Below are 22,611 nucleotides of genomic sequence, written 5' to 3'. Positions count from 1 at the left end.
GCATGTCTCTGCCAAGATGGTGATGGTAGGAACCGCCCACCGAGCTTCAATTCAGCTCTTCAGAAACCTACGAGTGACGTCACGGAGGCTCCGCCCACCTTTTATATACAGTCTATGGGATGAACTAAATTAATCTGAGGAGGCGGACGTTGCCCTTTACGTACATAAGGGAGCATTAAGAGGGAAACTGTTCGTTGGTATTTTTCTAACATGAGCTTTTCAGTGAATATTGTGAAGCTGCAACCGTCTGCATACAGAACTGATGCTCCACGATGTTTTAAGAAGTTTTGCGGAGCTGAAAGGATGGCAGGCTCTGGGTGAAGCTGTGCGGAAAGCAGTTTCTTCCTCTTCATGCTGGTTTATTTGGGTAAGTCATGAATAATAAAAAACTTTTCTACAGTATTTACCCTCCATCCAGATTTACCTCTCCACGCAGCTCAGCCTTTTGTTTCCATCCAGTTTCACCTTCCAACACCTACCTGCCAGCTCCGAACCCCCCCCCCCCCCCCCCCCCCCCACACAGGACTGTCATGCATGAAACCACACAGAAGCCGCTCTCAGCCTTCATCCCTTCATGGTCCTTACCAGTTCCAGCCCTGCTTGCTGGACGGGGAGTATTTGTCCATCAGAGCGGTGAGTTTGAGCAGCGAGAGCTTCTGCAGCAGGAGGATCTGGGAGGCCAACTGGCTCTCTACTCCTGGACTGGAGGGCAGGAAGGGCAGGCTCTGCTCGCTGGACCAGTGCAGCTGCTGGCTCACCCTGCTGGACACAACAGCAGAGACGGGTCAGGCATCACGGCGGCAAGCAGGCGGGAGGGCTCGTGAAGAGGAGACAGTATTTTTCTTTCAAGTTCAAAATACAGAAATATTTAATACATACTATGTCTGATATAGATTTAATTCACACATACACACATGTACTTCTGGATATAGTTTGTTAAATGAATGAAAAATAAACAGATGTATGGATCCAATATGGAAGTGACTATAGTTGTGCTCGTATTTATTCATACCCTTTCATTGAAGAAGGAAAAAAACAGCTGCCTGTAAAATAAGCTGAAATTGACTATAGCTGAAATTGGTCCTCTTCACCGAGGGCTGCCCCTGCTCTGACTGCATGGGTGTTGCAGTGGGGGCTGTCCCTGTCTGGTGGGTCGGGATCCAGCGCTGCAGCTTTACGGTTGTGGCGTGGGTCCTGTCTGCCCGGACCCGGGTGGCCCCCATGGTGATGGCCTGGGTGGTCTTGGTTGGGGGTAGCCCTTTGTGTAGAGGCTCCCTGAGAATACCGTTTCCTTATCTGGTGCACATCTGGTGCAAATGCACCTGGCCATTCATTCATCTTCTTTTAACTGTTACAGGGCAAATAGGGCATGGGTGAGGGTGGTTGTGGGTGGGTGAAAGGGGATGTGTATGTGTTAGTGTTTTATCTATTTTGATGTAAATTGTTTTATAATGTAAAGCACTTTGTATTGTTTTTAAGCACGAAAAGTGCTATACAAATAAAGTTTGATTTGATTTGATTTGATTAAAGTAATAGATAAAAATTTTAATAGAAAAATTTTCTTGAAAAAGCAAACAAATAAGATAATTTATTACATATTCCATCAGTCATAAACTAATATTTAGTTGAACAATCCTTTAAAGTTTCTGCTCCAGTCAGGTGTTTTCTGTTCCTCTCAGTCAGACTTCTGCACCTGTTGACAGGTATTTTGTCCCACTGTTCAACAGAAAAGTCTCTCATTTGTCCAGGACACATTTGTTTGTTTGATTGTTTTTCTTTCTTCAACTCAGTTAAATGAAAAAACAGTGTCTTATATTACTAAATTATATTTTTGCAAATGTTTAGTTATTGTTCCTTTTTTAAGTCTCCAGTTATTTGAGTGACTGTTGTAAATTCAGCCTTTTCTTTAATGAAAGGGGATGAAGACATATGAACACAACTATAGATAATGTGTGTGTGTGTGTGTGTTTCTTTCAAATAATTTAAAATAAATACCTTATTAAATTATTTTCTTGAGATTATTGAATAAATTAAGAGTTTTTGTGAAAGAATGAAAGAATAATCCTCTGAGAAAAAGAATTAAATAAAAATAAAGCTGCCAAATGATAAAAGGGAAAATAAACGGTGACTTTAATATGATCGTCGATCAGCCAGAACACCGGAAAGGAAATGATTCGGGTCAGGAAATAGATTGGCAGAAATCTATAACTAGCATGTTGATGTGCATCATTGCACACATAGATGCATCATTAATCTGTTGCAGCAAACAAGAAACTGGGACAGAAACGGCGTCCATCATGGAAGCAGTAGCCTGACTTTCCATCACCAGAAAGGCTCCATAACTTTTTACGGCTTCATATCTGAAAACAGAAACGCAGCGTGAGGTTTCTGCTTTTATCCTTAGTGCCTCACATTAACATCAGTCTGATTGGCCGAAGTCTGCGGCAGTCATCTCACATAACGGCCGTTATTAGCAACGGCTTACACTCACAGATGTCCAATAATTTGTGTTTTCTGTGTCCCGACGAGACCGTTAGTCTTTTCAACGATCCTGATCTGCTTTTACTTGAGAAGCATTGAGAGTTTTACGGCTTGTGAAATGTGGAACGCTTCTGTAAATACTGCTGGATTTAACTGCAAAGCGCTCACCTGCTCCTGGCTTGTGGCGATCTGGTCTCCGGCTCCTCTGGTTCCTTCTCACGGCTCTCCGCCTCCGCCGGAGGCTGCACCTCCAGGTGGATGTATCCGGGCGAGGAGGGGCATGGGGAGGCGGCCGTGGAGCCGTGGGCAGGTGAGTCCTGGGAGGAAGACGAGGACGTGGAGGAGCCTCTCTGGGAGTCATCCTCGGATATATTCTCCGACCAGGAGGTGACCAGCTGTTGGAGGTCGCTGATGCGTTCCAGGACGCTGTCCAACGCCGAGAAAACGTCCTCACCCGCCAGCAGCCGACTCACCTGAGCGACGAGGCGGGAGATTGTATCATTAATGACTTCATGATGCAGAAATTCATTCCCGGAGAAACAACTTCCTGTAATTTCCGCAAAGATTAAGGTATGGAATAAAGCGATTTCCTCCCAACATTTATCACTACTTTTCCTCTCATTGTTGCCAAATTTTTATTTAACTTTGCTCCAAATGACTCTCAGTCCAGAAGGAAACCCATGTGAGGAGATTAACAGAGATGACTGGCTGCTTCAGTCTGACATGACATTTGCTACAAGCACACACCAAATATCCCAACTTTACGGGGAAAAGCTCCAAACCCACGTGGAGCTGAGCTAAGCAGAATAAATATCCATGATTGGGTTACGTCTGTGTTTATAGACTTTCCTTTGCGGTTTTCTGCTTCTTTCAGGAGAGCAGCAGCTGACAGCCTCAAGGTTTCGCATCGTGTCTGCAGCACTGAACTTTTAGGTCATTTTAGATCCATAAATGCTTCTTTTCTACAGAAAACTCCTTTCTGTTTGGCTTTTAACGGGTTTTAGAGAAGCGACAGCAGATGAAGGCACCGATCAGGTAAAAGGCAATAACTGCAGGACATGACGACATGATCTTTGACTTCGTCTATAAAAATATTAAGCCCAAAAATCCTATATTATACATGGAAACGAAGGCATTTTTCTCTTAATGTGACCATCACGCAGTTTGCTGTCAACCGCCTCGCAGTACAGACCCCGCCCACTCCGCCTGACTCCACCTGTCAACAGGGCCGGATTAAAGGTGAGCAGGCCCCTTGGCCCAGAGTGTTCCAGGGCCCCCTTCCCCCACCGCAACATTGTGAAAATTGTTAATGATACGCTGTGAAACGACATTTCTAACGTCTTTTAGCCAATGGTACCAATAGCAACACACTAGACACTGTGGTGTAACTATCTGGCTTTTATGTACATTTTGTTTCATGTCCAAACTGCTGGTGTTTGGCCCACATGGGCTTCAAGTGGAAGTGGACCCCTAGGCCTGTGCCGTAATGCCCATTGGATAATCCGGCCTTGCCTGCCAAGTCCTAAACTTACATCTGCGTGTTCATCAGCTCATCGGTGCTGTTAAACCCACCTCCGGCTCCTCGCACATCCGTTCCACATCACTGCCGCTTCCCGACAGTTGGAGGTCGTCGGGCACGTTGTCATAGACGCTCGCCCGGTGGTCCACGCCAGCGGGTCGGCCGGAGCTGCTCATACCACAGGAGGAAGAGAACGATGCTGGACCTCGGTCCCCGCCGGCCAGAGATGACGTGCCACGCCGGAAGCTCTGTCGTCCCCGGTAACCATGGAAGCTTCCAGTCCGCCAGTTAACAGAGGTGTTGTCGATTATTGGGGACAGGATGCCGTGTTTGTGTGCGAGCGATGTGGGGAAGGTACCCGGCTTGTGTCCATGGGGGATCTGGAAGACCAGACTCTCATGGCTGCTGCTGTTGTTGTTGTTGACCTGGTTCCTGAAGTCCTGAAAGGGGGACAGATGGATCGGTTTGGGTCCAGATAAAAGGATTCAAGACTTTTTCTGACGGGCTAACCTCCGTATCAGCGTGGTTCTGGTTGTTTCGGGTCGCCGCACCACCAACCCCAGCGCCGCTGTTTGAGCGTTTGCAGTTGCTCCTGACCCGGGTGACGGGGCTGGGCGTGCTGACAGTGCTGCTGTTCTCTGATTGGCTGCTGCTGCTGCTGATGGTGTGAGGAGACGAAGGCGTCGAGGACGAACGGCTGTTGAGTCGAGCCTGCAGACTGGACACATTTTACCGTTTTTAGCGTAGTTTCAGGAGTACTTGCCCTTTCCACTGCCTTCCTAGACTTTTAAACTAAATTAATTATTAATAAAAAATGAAAAATGTAACTTTTGAAAATGTTTTTGTCTGCAGTCTCCATGAACTTGTGTTTGCAACACGTTGCCTCATGTCAACATGAGTGACCGGCCTGACGCTCCTAATGATGCTAATGCTAACGTGCCAAACGTAGGCTAAGAATGCGCGGTGGACTCGTACAATCACGCAAGTCTCTGTGGAGACTTAATTACGTGTAAAAAAACAAACCTGTATTTTATGCTTTTGTCTTGATTTGATTCCGATTTTTTCGGTGCCAATTTGATTTAAATTGTGATTCTCCTGATTTTTTGATATTGCTGATTTTTGTTGACTAAAAACAAAAAAAAAATGCAAAAAACTCGTCATTTTTCTTAATTTTAGTTATTAAAAGACAACACAGTAGCCAGACCATTGTCCTGCTGCTATGATACCCAAGAAGACACGTAAAAAGATCAATAAAAACAAAAAAATTTACAAAAAAAAAAATAAAAATTCAATTTTAAAATTATGAAACAAAAAATCCCGATATTCGATGTTTTGGTGCGATTTCCCGCCCGTACTTTACTCCTTCTGTGTCTTCACACGATCACCATGTATGCTGATATTTTACCATTTCTGTGCATGTTCTACAGAACTATGTTCATATTTGATTTATTTCACTTGTTAAAATCTTTTATTTTCATTTTACAGTAATTTTTCAAATATTTGTCCATGAGTTTAATTTGTCTTTCATCCTAACCTTGCAATAAAAAACACCACTGTACAATGTGTGAATTCCCATTAACGGTACAGACACCATAAATTAACGGTATTGCATCAAAGATAATGAAATAATTTTATTCTTTTGCTTTTCCGTTACATATTTTCATTTATATATTTGTCTTTTTTTGATGCTTACTCCTTTGTTGTTATTGTAATTGTCTTTTTCTGCAGAGTTTACGTTGTTTGGGTCTGCAGAGACACACTAACGACTTCTTCTCTTCCCATTTCACACGATTTCTAATTCTTTTGTCTGTTTTTATAAACTTGTTTTCATCAGGAAACAAAGTTTAACGACAGAAAGCAAAACTGGAGTAAAAATGTGTTTTATTTTGTAGTTCTGGACCATCTTGTTTGGGAAATGCTCACCTTGCTGGGGAGGGAATCCTCTCCACATCCTGGACCAGAACCGGCCCAGTTATAAAACGCTGGTTTAGACTCCCAGGACTGCTTCCACCACTGCGGTCCCTCCTCATCCTCAGCTTCTCCATCTTCCTCAGCAGGGTGCTGCACTTCTTCCTGGGTGGTTTGTCTGGGAGGCAGCTCTCAGCTTCCAGACTCACCGTGGACGATCCTCCGGCAGGAGAAGGAGGCCCGCTGATAGAAGAGTCCAGGGACGGGGTCTTGTTGGTGGAGGAGCAGCGGGAGGAGCTCCTGCTGGTGTCCTGATTGTCCATGGCGGCGACGGCGGCGCAAGTGGAATCAGCTTCTCTGCGACCCTTGTGGTGGCCGTCGTGGCCTTCGCTCTCGGTGCTGCTGGAGCTGTGGATGGAGCAGACGTCGTGGTGGTTGCCATCCTGAGACCCGGCGGGGCTGTCAGACGACGGCAGGATCTCCAAGGTGGAGTTGAGGCGCCTCCACTGCCGGCTCCGCCGGTCGTAGGTCCAGTTGGGGCTGATGGCGCAGAAGTCCTCTTCATCACAGTCCTCTCCCTGGAAGAAGAAGACGGACACAAGAAGTCACCAAGTCTCATTTCTCCACGAACAAATCTGCAGTTTTTCTTCTTGAGTTTATAAATAATTTGCAATAATTTATTTCCAGAAATATAAAAAGTCTGAGAAAGAGCCGCCTCAAGGCGACACATGCAGACACAGATTTCATGTGAATAAATCTAGAAAACTGAAAACAACGGCCATCAAAGTTATTAAAAATCATTCTGCTGCCCGTGGACATTACGTCCTCTAACAGAGGGAGGAGGGAGGAGGACGGATGGGATGATATCTTCACGTTTCTCACCTTGCGTTTGGATCTGCGCAGCTCCAGCCTCATTTCCATGCATTTGTTTAAAGTGATTAACCTCCTGAAAGGAAAAGAGAAGTGATGGGAGGTTACGCATCATTCCCTTCATGCTAGGTCTTTTCCAGACAACAGAAAAAAATACAAAGAATACTCGTCTGCTGTTTGAAGGATTTTCAGCGAGACAGGCTTGTGATTGAAGGCAGAGATCTCTTTCCCCTTACAAGCTGTGGTGGCTTCAGCTCAGTGCTAAACATCCAGCAAACCAGCCTCAGTAGAACTACTGAAAGTTGTTCCTTTTTATTTATTTATTTATTTTTATCATTTTATTTTTTATTTATTTTTTTATTTACTGAACCTTGTTCCTGTTTTTATTTATTTTTTATCATTTTATTTTTGTGATTTTCTTTTATCTATTGAACCTTGTTCCTTTTTTTAATTTAATTTTTATCATTTCAATTATTTAGTTTTTTTTTACTTAACCTTGTTCCTTTATTAAATCTATTTATTTATTCATTTTATTTTTTTTATGTCTTTTTTTACTTAACCTTGTTCCTTTTTTAAATTTATTTATTTAATCATTTTATTTTTTTTATGTCTCTTTTTTTTACTTAACCTTGTTCCTTTTTTATTTAATTTTTTATCATTTCAGTTATTTAGCTTTTTTTTTAAAAAAAAACTTAACCTTGTTCCTTTTTTATTTAATTTTTTATCATTTCAATTTTTTAGCTTTTTTTTAACTTAAACTTGTTCCTTTTTAAAATTTATTTATTTATTATTTTATTTTTTATGTCTCTTTTATTTACTGAACCTTGTTCCTTTATTTTTTATCATTTCATTTTTTATTTATTTATATTTACTGAACCTAGCTACTTTTTTAAATGAATTAATTAATTTATTTTCTTTTTTTTATATTTTTATTGAACCTTGTTCCAGTAAAGCCAATATGACCATACATTCTAAATAAAACATGAAGCTCATAAGTTTAATACCAAATACGACCACTAGGCGGCTAAATCAGCATTAATTTTATCCTGTCTCTTCTCTGAGATCCTTTCTTTTTCTGTCTTACTCCCATAAAGTTCTCCTGTGTTTCTGGAATCGGTCATGGTGTGCATTCATAACGGTCAGTGTGTTGATATCCTGTTGCCGGAGTGTGATGTCGTCCTGTAAAGCTTACAGATGCTGTAAAGTGATGCACAGGAGGCTGCTGGGTAATGTAAATGATGAACGCGGTAATGTACATGATGCTTCTTTAAAGACACGCTATGAAACCTCTGCATATTTATCTCAGTGATGTTCTCCTGAACGAGCGTCATGTGATGCTTAAAGTGAAACGTCACGCGGCGTCCTGGAAGAAAACGCTGCAACAGCTCCAGACATGCACATAACAGATGCAACTGCGCCATGAAACAAGTCAGGAAATCTGAGTTTTAGGGTCGAAGTGCATCTTTAGGCCTGTCTCTGTGGAACCAGCTCCCAGTTTGGGTTCAGGATTAGTGCTTCACATTTATCCACTTGTCTCTATTCTCTATATACACTACCTGTCAAAAGTTTGGACACGCTTTGCCATTGGTTTTAATGTAAAAGCGTATCCAAACCTCTGAACATGCAAAGAGAAGAGTGGATCCAGATCATTGGCTTCCTTATGTCATCATTCCTGATTAATTGGTGGAACTTTACAAATTGGACTAAAGTGGATCATATCATGGATTTTAATAAATTGGATTGAACTGTACTGCATCTGTAAAAGTCAGGAACTGATACTGTCATTATGTGTGAAGACACAAGAATTCAAACACTATAAATGATTAAATAAAGGCTTATGATAGGAGTCTAATCACTGTTACCTGCAGAGCGAATTGACGGCATCCTTGTCCAGAAAGTGATGATCACGCTTCACCCACTCAATGTCAATGGGGAACCTGCAGTCTAGCACCAATACAAACAGGAAAAGTTTGGGCATACTCTGCGTTTAACAGAATTACCGTTCACACTCGTGTTTACCTTTAAATAACTGCACATACTGCGGGAAGCCGGCCGCTCGCAGCCAATCACAGGCCTCCTTGGCTTCAATCTCTGAAAACACAGAGAGGGGGAAACAGAAACTGATTCAATTATAATCATTTCATGCTCCGTCCGCTCTGAGAGGCCAAATATTTGCAGTTAATCAGTTGTCTGTTTTTGAAGTCTAATTGCATCTGTACTTTGGTAAAAGGGAAAACCACACAGGGATAAAAAACTGGAAGCTCATGAAAGCTAATTATTTGTAGCTCTTGGAAGACGACATTTTAATTACTGCTAATTGGCTTAGAGTGAGCTTTGGATTATTGAAGAGGGAAAATGATTTACATTGTTTTTACATTTCTCTCCTCTTTACTTTCAAAACCATCTTTCCTCTTCTTTTGTCAGACAGTAGAAAACATTTGTCTCACTGGCAGCTGAAGGAGAACGTGACCAATCACACGATGCCCCACGCGAGGTCAGCTGGACCACAAATATCTTCATTTTCAAACAAAACTTAAAGTACGTCGTGTTTTCTACCAAAGACTCATTTTCTTTCCAACCATCCTTTTCTTTTCCAAGTGTTCATTTGTTGCATTAAAACAACAGCAGGAGCATGATGACAGAATCTACATATGTTAAAAAGAACACGCATTGCCGGATTTACCAAGTGATGCACATGTTTTTACACATGAATAACAGGCACAAAGCTGAGAAACACTTGCACACAATTCCTTCTGATTAAAAAAATAGATACCACATGTGAACAATGTGTTTCACATGACCACACATTTCACATTTGATCCATATGTAAAAAACAGGTACTCCATGTGAAGCGTAATTCACATTTGAAACACATTTTTATTTGTTTGTTTTTTTTGTTTTACATGTGAAGCCCATGTGAATCACATGGGCTTCACATGTTGGATGATGTGAAAATATTCCAAACCCCCAGGTTTGCACATGTGGACCGCATGTGTTTTACATATGCATGAACATTTGCTTCAAATGTGGTCCACAAACATTTGATCCCCATGTTGCTTCACATGTTTTTCACACAGAAACGCGTCAAAACCACGTTTACACATGTGGACCACATGTTTTTTCACATGAAAACATTCCAAAACCACATGTTTACATGTTTGGACTACATGTGGTTCACATGTTCTTCACACAAAAACATTTCAAATGAATGTTTTCACATGTGGTTTTCATGTGCATGTAGATATGGAACGGCAGTGGAGCACATGTGATTTTTCTGTAATAACATGACATTAGTAAAGTCGTAACTACATAAAAGGAGCATAAAAACATTGAATTGATCTGGAATGTTTCCATGAGCAGAAATCACTTTGAATCTCCACTTGGAGGATTCAGATTCTGCAACATTTTATAATGTTTGTCCAAAGTTATAAAATATTTGTCCAGTTGTTTTCACTTGAATACTAAACCTGGTGTCTCGGCAGAGAAACGCTGCGGCCATTTATTGTTTTCATTTTCAGACAGCAGTAAATGAAATTAAATGAAAATATATGGAACAGTTGGTCTGAACTGAGGAACAACAGAAAAATGCTCATGACTGAACACTTTAAATGTGTTTCACAGCCTGCTTACTCACTCCAGCTTCCAGCACTACCACGCATCCACCTCTCATTTCAGTTTGTGATTTTTTCCCAAAACTTTGTAATTCATCTGACAGCAGGATGGAAATTCGGGTGTGATGAAGTCTTGTGGTTTTCCTCCAGCGCAGCATAAAGCAGACGACCTAAATATGTAAATACTGGGTGGAAATTCAACCAGCGATCCAACCTTTCCTGCGAAAGGAGGACGAGCCGAACAGAAAAGGTAAAAAAAGCCAAATACTGAGTTAAGAGGAGTATATTTGTTCTGACCCTTCATATAACCAGATACTGAAGCGCTGAGTCCACATTCCAGCATCGCGCTGGGAGATGTGACATTTGAGATAGGAACAGGATCAAGTGTGCTTGCTGAAAAGCTTGCACACATGTCCACAGGAGTATCTGTAAATCCAGGGATATGTGGACACTTAGAGCCCTGAAACATGTTTTTCTCTCCGTGCAAGCACCATCCTGATCCATCATTACCAACACGGAAAATCACAGCCTGTCCGTCTGCAATCCCAAGGCTCACAAGTTAAAAGGGCTTGTCGTTTAGACCAATTTTCCACTTTTAACAGCTCCTGATGTCCCGATTTAAGGCAGCTGTGGCTCAGTGAAGCATTTCCTGCAGGAAATATGACAGGGCAGGGCTTTTGAGGAAAATCTGAGCAGGGGAAATTAAATCATTCTCATTAGTGTGATTATCTGAGTTTTCACAAGGAAAGTATTCAACGTTAAACAGTGAGGCTGCCGTGAACACGAGGACTGCAGGTTTACTGCATTTTTCAGGTGGTTTTAGCTTCCTAATCACACTTATGACCAGTTCACGTTGGATTTAACGATTGGACAACGCTGTATGGCCTAATGGATGAGCATGTGTGAATGAACAAATAAATAAGAATGGAAAGTATCATATTAGTCATTATCTTTTAGGCCTGTCACGGTAACAAATTTTGCTATTCGATTAATTGTCTCAGAAATTATTGCGATAAACGATGATATTGCGCTAAGCGAATATTGTTGTAATTTTGAGGCCATTTTCAACTAATATAATAATAATTTCATAATAATGCAAGTTCGCCCCTTCAGTGATCAACGTACTTTTATTTCTAAAGAACACTTAGCTGGATGTGCAGACTAGACTCATCCAGTCATCAGTCTGTTAAAACCAATCAGGATTTCTCCTGGAGTTTTGGCAACGTGGTTATCTGGATCATATGGTCTCTAAACACCATGTAACACAGTTATACAATCTATGGTCATTATTAGAGTAAATGTTTAGACTTGACTAGAGCTGGAACGGTAGTGTTTAATATCTTTGATCGCCTTCAGTACGTCATTTTTCATGTCATGGTAAATTTGTGGAATTACCGTTTGTAACATGAAAGTTCATCCAGGCGATTCATACTGGCTGCAAAATGTTTGCAACATTTTTTGAAATGTCGCTTTTTAACAACATTAAAGGGCAGCATGGCTTTACCAACCACACTCTCTGAGTGCACGCCGTGTTGCACCATGTCCTGTCGGTTAAACAGCCCAATGATCGTGGATTGTTGGGACGATGGAGCTAGCCTATCTGTTAAGGTCTGTTTTTCCCGAGCTGAGAAAACTACAGTTGATGTGCAGATGGAAGCTTGTTGTATTGCCATGTTTAGTTAATATTATCTTAAAACAAATGTGACACTTGAGAAAAGAAAGACAAAAGAAAATCATTGCGTCCAGCAAACTTTTTGTGCACATATTTTCTTATCATGCGATTGACTTATTGCGACAGACCTGTTATATTTAGCATTCTGGGACATATCCTAGGACTTTAATCTTGGAAATCACCTAAATTTAACCAAAACAGGCAAAACCATTTCTGCATTTTAATCAGATCTTGTATTTGTTTTTTTTACACCGCTTCCCTGTACAAACGAACCCTCTGACATCTCAAAGTCGTCATGAGTCGTATGGGAACAAGCCGACTCTTAAGGCCCATTTATGCCCCTGCTTTTACAGGACATGGGAAACCAACGAAAATGTGACGTTAAACACACAACAACTCTCTGGCAATGTTCTTATTTTCCAGGTGAAGACTCTCTGTGGAGATGCATATGGACATCCAGCTTTCCTGGGTCATTATTAGCATCTGCGAGTGACGTATAAAGTCATAAAATCGCCTTTTATGTGCATAAAAGAGCAGATTTCCAGATGACTCCGAACATTTGTCTAATGTGAGGCAATAATGACAAACATATAAACTATTTTTCAGCTAACTTGACAAATACAATAGATTACAGTTGATTCTTTAAACCCCAAAGTGAATTAGTGGGATCTCCAAAGATTATCTGAAATGATCCCCTTATAAGATCTAAACAAGTTCTTTGTTAAAAAAAAAAAAAAAAAAAAAAAAGTGATAGTAATATCAGATATTTCTCATTTGTCTGTTTAAGAGTCATTATATTTTGTTTTTTTTTTTGCTACATCCCAAGCCTGATTGATACCTAATGAAGATTAAAATATGAAAAATGGGTAAATATATGGTTAGAGTTTGAATTATGACACCATCCTGGCTTTCTTACAACTTCAGCCAGCACTCGAGCAGCCAGATATGCCGCGGGTGATTTATTAGAGAACACACTCAGAGAAGGAAACTCTTCCAATATGGAGCCAGCCCTCTGGTGACATAAACTAATTTCAGTGAAACCACACAAACAATGGATCAATGAGCACATAAATACTCCCTGAGAAACAAGCAGGTAATGGCGAGCCACTTCTGGACTTTAGAATAAACCTAATCCATGTCTGACCTAATTACCAAGTAAATTATGAGCCCAGTGAGAAATAAAACCATACCTGTCAGAAACAACAAAGCATGTTGTACTCAGCCTGTGTATTTTTGTGAAAGACTTCAGGGCCCCCTCTCTCTGCAGCTTGGTATTTATGTATATGATGGTATCTACTAGGCTCCTGTTTGAGTATGACCACAAAAATCCACTGCCTCTTCCCTTTCCAAATGACTTTGTCTCTGAGGAAGTTGTGATTTGGCCCCTCTGGACCCAGATAAGAGATCTGAATGTCTGATTGGGACGACTCCCCCCGGCTAGTGCAGGAAACCAAACAGCATGTGTGTGGACGCAGAGACAAGCAGTGGATGGTGAGGGTACGTGCTCGATGGGCTGTTTGTGTCTGGGTGTTTGTGCTTGTCTGGACACCAAAGCTTTGACAAAGACTAAATTGGGAGTAATTTAGGGTTCAAAGTTTTTTCTGTCAGGGAACACTTTGTATACATGGGTCACAATATGTAAATTGTGACCCATGTATACAAATGGGTCACATACAAACAATATGTAAAATAAAACAGACATATACATGACTTTGAAACCCTGTGCTGATACTAATAATGAACTAATAACATTGTGGATGTTTATTAATAATTATATATTGTTCGCCTTTTACTAAAACATTTTACCCTTAATTTATGTAATCTTATATAATAAATGTTTAGGTGTTTTGAATAAACGTTTTTTTTCTTTTTTGCAATTAGGTTAAAATAAATTATTTAAATGTTGACCATTTTTTCACATTTCCAAATAATTGTCAGATTACATTGTCTATACTTGTTGGGTCCACACATCAGGTAAACAAGTCTGGTAACCAGCAAAATTCTTTAGCCTAGCCAAAACACCTTGAGCTAGATTAGCATACCATATAGCCTAGCCTAGCACGCAGCCCTTTAACTGAGCATGGCACAAAGCACCTTCAATTAGCCTAACACAAAGTATGTTAGCTTACCATAAAGGCATTTAACTTCTCCTGATACAAAATACCTACAGCTAGCCTAACACAAAGTATGTTAGCTTACCATAAAGGCATTTAACTTATCCTGATACAAAACACCTACGGCTAGCTTAGCACAAAGTATGTTAGCCTAGAACAAAGTCCTTTAACTTAGTCTGGTACAAAATAAGTTCTGATACCCTTGAATACTAGATAGCCTAGCCTAGCACGCAGCCCTTTAACTGAGCATGGCACAAAGCACCTTCAATTAGCCTAACACAAAGTATGTTAGCTTACCATAAAGGCATTTAACTTATCCTGATACAAAACACCTACGGCTAGCTTAGCACAAAGTATGTTAGCCTAGAACAAAGTCCTTTAACTTAGTCTGGTACAAAATAAGTTCTGATACCCTTGAATACTAGATAGCCTAGCCTAGCACGCAGCCCTTTAACTGAGCATGGCACAAAGCACCTTCAATTAGCCTAACACAAAGTATGTTAGCTTACCATAAAGGCATTTAACTTATCCTGATACAAAACACCTACGGCTAGCTTAGCACAAAGTATGTTAGCCTAGAACAAAGTCCTTTAACTTAGTCTGGTACAAAATAAGTTCTGATACCCTTGAATACTAGATAGCCTAGCCTAGCACACAGCCCTTTAACTGAGTCTGGCACAAAGCACCTTCAATTAGCCTATAACAAAGTATGTTAGCCTAGCACAAAAGCATTTAACTTATCCTGATACAAAATACCTACGGCTAGCTTAGCACAAAGTATGTTAGCCTAGTACAAAGTCATTTAACTTAGTCTGGTACAAAATAACTTACGATAGCCTAGAATACTATACAGCCTAGCCTGGCACACAGCCGTTGAACTGAGCCTGGCACAAAATACATTTATCTAGCATAGAATACCATATAGCCTAGCCTGGCACACAGCTGTTTAACTGAGCCTGGCACAAAATACCTTCAATTAGCCTAACACAAATTATGTTATCATAATCTAGAACAAAAACCTTTTGCTTAGCCTGACAGAAAGTATATCAGTCTAACCTAGCAAAAAGTCTTTTAACCAAGCCTAGCTCAGCTAGCAATGAGTCCTCCAAAGCTTATAAGAAAGACTAAAGGCCTGTAAAACAATGAATCTGGCTCTGTTCCGAGTTAACCTAAACTTTATCAACTTGCCAGTTAAAACTAACTAAATTTGTTCATGCTGGATATAAATTAAAGGCTAAAAATAGCTCATTTTCACTGCACTGTCTATGCTGAGTTTTGCTAGCTGACATCTTTTAAGCTAGTATATGTGTGTGTGTGTGTTCAGAAGAAGAACAATTTACCAATGTTCTTCATTTCCTTTCAGTGTAATGTGTTTTAATACCTTCATTATTCAGTGTAATCTACGAGCTCAGCATATCTGTAATACAACTTCCATCAGTACTTTTCTCTGCCACACTAACAGCTCTTCCAGCCCTTCAGATGTCAAACATTTAACTGATCTTTTGAGGGTTTTACTCCACTTTACTCAACACCGGTCTGACCCTTCGCTGCTCTGCTTGCAGCCCAGGGAGAAGCTTAAAATCACTTTTCAGAGCTCCAGAAGTGTGGCTGTGGATCAATACGCACACTCTGAAAGCACCAGGTGATGTTTGCTCACCCATTTTCTTTATTTTATTGTTTCTCTGAGTGGATCTCCTTTCAGTCCAGTCAGGTTGGTAATGGAAAGTCTTGGATGAGTCACATCAGAATGTTAAATACTAAAATTCTAGGAGAGGCAGCTCTCCGGACACCAGACTAAATATAAAAACATAAAATGGTAAAACTCTAATACCTTGTTATATAATCAATTCTCTGAAAACTAACTGATTGTGGTGTTTATTTGTTATGATAGACCATTGAAAACAGATTTTATTTTCACTATTAAACTGTGTTTAAAGTAAAATGATTAGGGATAAATTAAAGTGATAATTGACTCCATTATTCTACATATAATTGATTACCCAAGTGTTAAATAATTATACTATGATTTATACTGAAACGGAAGGAAAAGTACTTAAACATGTTAAAAAGGAGCACAGACTTATTAACCCCAGCCACTGTGCTCATTTTGCACAACAAAAGATTTAATTTAAGGCAGTTTGCCAACACTCACGTCCACAGAAACACCCAGTGAGCTTCAGTAGTACAGTATGATGTTTTCCATTTTTAAACGCACAGCCGGAAGATTTCCTTGTTTTTACCTGAGGATGCGGTGAACTCAGGAATACCAACTTTGTTTCTTTTTTCTAACATAAAAAACAATAACATTAGCATACACTTAAAGACTTGAATATTATATTTTATGTATGAATATTAAATACATTTCTGTTGGTTATATGTGAGAAAATAAATGAAAACATCTTTTGGTCCCTCAGTGGGCAAATTTCTTGGTCAAAAAAGCCTATTTATGTTTCCTTATGTATGTAAATGACAACGCTGTCATACCTCGCCGTGCTCATGACTTTTACGTTGCCATGGTTGTTAAGTCAGTTTATCCACTAGTGAGCAGTGTTGAGTTTACTTCTGCGTTTTGACCATGGACTGCATGTAAAAAGATGGGCGGAGCCTTCGTTGCGTCACTCATTGGTTTCTGATGCCATCTTGGTGGCATCATGCATGTTTTCGCTTCAGGAAAACACAAAAATAGGCAAAGCGGTAGAGTTGAGAAGGAGGTGTGACCCCAGGGATCCACTGAGCCAGGAATCGTTGTGGAAGCGTGGCGGAGCGGGTACGCTGAGCTTTTCACCAGCTGTTTCAGAGTGAAGCGTCTGTGTCGCGGTTCACATGAGGATTGCGTCATTGTGTCATAGCTATAGATCTATATGAAAGATGGATGTACCTTCTGGCGGTTCAAAGTGAAGCCTATGCGTAAGTTCATAAAACTGCACTTCCCCCTTCATCCACTAGGGGCTGCAAAACAGAGCAAATCCCCATAGACTCCCATGTTAAAAAGACCAACTTCACAGCAGGAATAAACACGTTTACAGCCTGGAACAAAAATCCATTTTCAGTTTAATAGGTCAGGTTTACCTTCATGACAACTGTGGGGGGAGGGAATTTTTCTCTAACTCGCCCGTTTAAAAGTAATTTAATCTCAAAGTTCGGCATATTTGGGGGTGTGTCCTTTTGATTGACAGGTACCCGATCTCCAGCTTCAAGTCAGAAGAACGTGGAACAACCGCGGTTTTTAGCCGGTTAACAACGTGACTTAGCTTTAGCCCGCTTACCTCTGTTAGCTGGTTAGCTCCTGTTATCTCGGGGTTAGCTCGGTTAGCTCTTAGCTACAGAAAGCTCAGAGTTTGCTTGATGTCAATCATCCACCATGACGCTCACAGCCCCCCTCTCAGCTCCACCTCTTTGCCCATATTTGTATTTTCCGGGTGGTACGACGCACATGCCCCTGCCAAGATGGTGATGGGAGGAACCGCCCACCGAGCTTCAATTCAGCTCTTCAGAAACCTACGGGTGACGTCACGGAGGCTCCGCCCATATTTTCATGTACAGTCTATGGGATTCACCCCCTTTTGGACTGCAGGTGTTGGCTGCAACTGTCGGAGGTTGATGCTTTGTTGTGACACAGGTTAGAAGCGATAATGCAACTACTAGAAAGTTCTTTACAGCTGTCTTTAAACACCAGTTGAAATTCATGAATAAAACTATGAAGTTTTCTTTGTTATTCTTCTTAACTTTTCCGCTTCTTCTCTTTATTTTCTCCACCATCTTCTTCCTGTATCTCTACTTCTTCTCTGGTTTTTTTCCTTTCGCTGGTTGCATATCAGGTATACAATCGAACACTTCCCACTAGATAATAGAACTTAATAAACTATCAAGGTTGATTTTAATTTAGTTGGAAAAAAATCGGCAGTTTTACTCCATTGTTAGAGCTTTTACAGTGTGACATCATCAGATGCACATGTCCATGTTGTCATAATGTCCTCTAGAAGGAAGAACTTTATGTCTTTTGTCATTATGAAAAGGAAAGAAAGGGCACTGCACTCAGCATCTGTGAACCGTCAGACACTGATCCCGTTAATTCACCTCGGAAAGCCACGTTCTTAACAGATTAAGCATCTTCCGGCAGAGACGAGATGCAGCACCTGTTAGTAGCATTAGTCAGTGGTCAAATTTATTGGCTGGGATATTAATCTGCTGTGTCAAATTTAAAGTGATTCAGGTGTCACATTTTCTTCCAGCTGTTTGGTGATGATCGATTGGCATGGAATATACAAAAAGATTAAAAGACAAGCCATTTAGCTTTTTAAATTTTACATGTTAAGATGTAATTTCATGGCATTTTACTGGTATCATACATATAAACCCTCAGCTGCCAGGTATCCGTGTATGAGCTCATACTGTTATTCCCCTGTTGCTAACAACACTGTTCAGTCCAGAGCGCCTGTGCCAGTGGAAACATGGCTGTCGTAAGTTCAGATAAACATTCTCTGGTTACTATGAGGCAACCTGGACGGACCACAGGAGGCATTTCACAGAAACAGATACCGGACGGCCATGGGGTATGCCACCGGGCTGAAACCCAGCTGTCACCAGGCCAAGCCAAACTAAGCTCGGTAAAGAGGAGATTTCTTTGATTTTTGTTGCACCTGCTGACATCAGGTCACTCTACTAAGATTAACTGTCAGTTGTTACGTGGACGGACGGACCTGCTTCTCTAAACAGGACGTGAATGTGTAACTTCACATAGCAGAGCGAGGTTTTTACACAGGAGGAGGTCGAGACTTTATCTGTGGGGTTTTACACAAAGAAGGATAGTTTTCCTTTCTCTAACACACTCTCAACCACTGCTGTGGTCCCATTCCCAGTAATAATCTGGACCAGCAAGTAGAAATGTTTGCAACTGGTTCAAAATGGTCCAGAATGGTAAGTTGGTTGTTTTAAGGGTTCAGTATGCAGAGCTTGATGTGGTGTAAGTGGTCTGGTTGTGGTTCACTGTCTACTGGAGATGGTGGACTGGATCATGGTGAGTCTAGCTTCATGCTGGTAACTGCTAACTGGGACTTGGGTTTGTCTCAGCCTGATCTGTGTCCTTCCCCTTTAAATAAAAACAAAATTGTCTAATTTTCTCTTTGTTTTTATCTTATTATATAAAATCAGATAAGTAACATCCACATTTTCATGTTCCAGCTACTTTACAATCATCTTAGCTTTGGTAGCCTCATGATTAAAGCAGCTGGATTGGGTAGCGCTAGCTTAGTCAGCGCTAAGTAATGTTAATACTTTAAGCTAATTTTCAGTTTTTCACCAATATTTGGGACTAGTTTTATTACTATAACATTGAAGTTGTTTCATAAACAACTTAAGTGCTGTAAAATAAATGTTATAAAAAAGACAAAAAGCATAAAAACAGCACAAATAGAATAATAATAATAAAAAAAACGCTATAAGTGGCCATATAAGAGCCATAAGAAATTCAAAATAAAGTCGCATACAAATGCACCGACGATAACAACTCACACTTGGAAACCAAGAAATAAAGTGTTTTTAAATTAGTTTTAAACACTAAAGTGAAAGAAACAGGACTAGCTCAGTGTTGCCTGGTGACACCAAGTTTTGGTTTTATCCTCAACAAGAATCCTATAACGTTTGTAGTGGGAATAAAAAGCATGGGTGAGATTGAAATGAGAATATTTTCCCGTTAGAAATTGAGCGCTAACGACTATTTTGCGTTTCAGTTTTTTGTATCGCCATAATAAATCTAAAACTTTTGCTTTTCCTTCTGACTTGCAAGGAGCTACTTGAGCGTCCAGACAGAAAAGTCTCACAGCTCATTAATTATTAATGTTAAAACAAAAAAGGTCCCCTATTAGACTTCAGTTTGCTTGTTTTAAAATAAGTTATTGTGGAAGAGAAAGGTCAAATGATAATGTTTATCATCTACGATGTAGACTAGTTCTGCCCTATATTTTAAACATCTTCTGGCTTATTCCTCTGAGCTTCCGCTTGTGAAGGATAAAGAAACTACATTTTCAAGCAAAGACGCTACTAACTATGTAACTGACCTGGAAAATTATGCTTATTTAAATGTCTTGAATCCCAAAAGAAATGTTCCCAAATTTCTTGTTTTCTGATGGAAACAGGATGAATATAAATAGTAACGTCTAGCTGATACTTTCTATTCAAATTAAAGCTGCATTCTTAACGTTCTTATATCACTATCCCTGATTTTATTTGTATGTTTAATTCTCTTTACTTTAACCAGAACATCAAGTTAGTTCATTTACAAACACGTAAAATGGACAAAAACAACATATCTTCACATTTGAGAGGCTTTCTTCAAAGTTCATCATGTTAATTTGCATCATTTGAGAAATTTCTACTGACTTCTGTTATTCACAGATTTGGTTTTGATACGTGGGAATAATCACCTAAAACCCTGACCCTTACAGATATTCAGGAACATGTCGTTAATGTTCAGAATGATCTCAGAATGAAAGCAGTCATTCCCACTAAAGGATGAATTCCTGAATATTTAGAGTGGTCTTTAGTAGGGGATTCATTCCCACACACATTCAGAGGGAATTCTCCACATTTCCAGACAAGAAAATAAACAAAAAGCGCTTTGATTCAGCAGAGTTCAGAAAACGTTGAATGTTTTCAGGCCCACAAACATCCAACAACACAGAAGTTTTAGAATTCTTCACATTTCTCATAAAAAAAACAACTTATTTAAACTCTTATTAACATATTAAACTTTTTCCCCCCCAGTGTTGTAGGTCTTACTCAGTTTGGCGCTTTAAGCTGTCGACCAATCATCATCAAGCATGAAGCTAAACAGCAGATTTGAGAATCTAATGAGCTCCTCATCTGAAACGAGCTGAAGACAAACACATACTCACTTTTGATCAACATGCTTTGTGAGCAGCTTCAACAGGTTTCCATGTCACCCCTGAGACCTGATCCAGAATCAGAGAAAAAACCAGGCTTTAAATTCAAAGTGAAAAGTCATAAATCCAGAGTTGGATGGGAGCAGTAAAGTCCAGTAGTGCTGTTCATGTTGGACATCATGTTAATGAAGTCATTGTTGAAGATTTCCCCTTTCCCCTGCCACTCCCCTTCCTGTGGCCCGGACTGGACCATCTGAGCACCAGAGACGGGGAAGGCTGCCTAAAAATACCCCAAAGGGAGCTCCACGGCAGGCAAAACGAGAGGAAAACGAGGAGACTGAGATTACTTTGAAGCTGAGACGTGGGGAAGTTATGGATAGACTCTGTGAATATGGGAGATGAAATATCTGAGAGCTAAACACCGCCGACCTTCCTTCCAGAATAAAATGATCCCATCCAGAGCCTGTTTGACCAAAGCCAGGGTTTCAAGCTAGTCGTTTTTATCTTTCTTCTTTAAATACTGTAATTTAAAATGTCAGGAGTTCCCGTTTGCCTGAAAGAACTCCAGTACAAATCAATAGCTCCCGCTCCTCAGGCTACACAACTCTGAGATGATGAAATTACAAACAAGATGAACTTCTCTCCTCTTAGTTGTATTTTTCCCATCAGCACTGGTCTTCTGTGGTCTCAGTGCTGTTTGGTTGGACGGACTGGAGCTTGGAAAATGTGACTCAATCAATCAAACTTTATTTATTAAAAGCTTTTCCAACATAAAATATGTGACTCAAAGCGCTTTACAGTTTAAAATCAGGCATAAAGGAAACACACACACAGACACATTATATAAAAAGATACCTCCAACCCCCTTTTTTAGATACATCTAAATGAGAGAAGTAAGTGCAGATGGACTAGTTGTGGAAACCCCATCCGAGGAGCCGTTTGCACCGGGGCAGCAACACAGAGGCACAGGCCCAGGCACCCATGTGACTCAGTACTCTGTAGGTTTCATTTCTCAGTCCAACGTATACCTTTAGCCTTAATGGCCTTCCATTGAACACAAAGGTATCTGATGCGGGCTTGTAAATGTAAATAATTCCCTGAGACTCTACTCTGCTACATTAAATCACAAGTGAAGGAGCGGAAAGGAGTTTGTAAACAACTAATGGACTTTTATAACTCTTACAGAATCTAAAAAACAAAGAAGAACTAAGAAAAAAAAAGGTCTAAAGTTGAAAAGATGCAGATCACCCCTAAAATCTGACTGAATGCAGTGTTTCTCAATATTTTCTCAGCATTGTAACCTCCGAAGCACCCGCTCACCAATGAGCAGCTCCATTGACTGGAAACGGAAGTCAACACCGGGCCAATGGTGCCTGATTCATCAACATATATCAAAAGAAACACTTTCAAACGTCTAAAATGAAATGTAGGAATATGAATGTTTGTGGCGTCAGGTAAAGCTTAGTGATATGGCCTCAAATAAATATCACAACACCTTAAGCAGATCACCTTGATAAATAGACGGTAACTACTAGACTGATGTAGGGATCCATTG

The 22,611-nt window shown here is 40.4% G+C and overlaps 1 protein-coding gene across 3 annotated transcripts in view; it reads right to left on the bottom strand.

Moving 5' to 3' along the window:
- LOC306761402 (rho GTPase-activating protein 7) overlaps positions 1-21,226 on the bottom strand; it is a 38,038-nt gene extending 16,812 nt beyond the window's left edge. Inside the window, exons 1-9 of one of the 3 annotated variants that reach the window (XM_079247538.1) lie at positions 21,069-21,226; positions 8,798-8,869; positions 8,641-8,722; positions 6,791-6,854; positions 5,924-6,486; positions 4,511-4,718; positions 4,054-4,440; positions 2,650-2,954; positions 586-762 (exon numbers count right to left, since the gene is read on the bottom strand). In XM_079247538.1, coding sequence (XP_079103664.1) covers positions 586-762; positions 2,650-2,954; positions 4,054-4,440; positions 4,511-4,718; positions 5,924-6,486; positions 6,791-6,854; positions 8,641-8,722; positions 8,798-8,869; positions 21,069-21,081 — 1,871 coding nt within the window. In that variant the 5' untranslated portion in view covers positions 21,082-21,226. Of the gene's footprint in view, positions 1-585; positions 763-2,649; positions 2,955-4,053; positions 4,441-4,510; positions 4,719-5,923; positions 6,487-6,790; positions 6,855-8,640; positions 8,723-8,797; positions 8,870-10,412; positions 10,654-21,068 lie in introns of those variants that run through there. The other 2 variants (XM_079247536.1, XM_079247537.1) reach the window with 2 other exon arrangements.
- Positions 21,227-22,611: the final 1,385 nt, after the last annotated feature.

The sequence above is a fragment of the Telmatherina bonti genome (assembly GCF_933228915.1).
Source record: "Telmatherina bonti genome assembly, chromosome: 10".
Classification (NCBI taxonomy): Eukaryota; Metazoa; Chordata; class Actinopteri; order Atheriniformes; family Telmatherinidae; genus Telmatherina; species Telmatherina bonti.
Note: the sequence above shows the minus strand (reverse complement) of the source record. Positions and strands in the feature narration are given on the sequence as shown.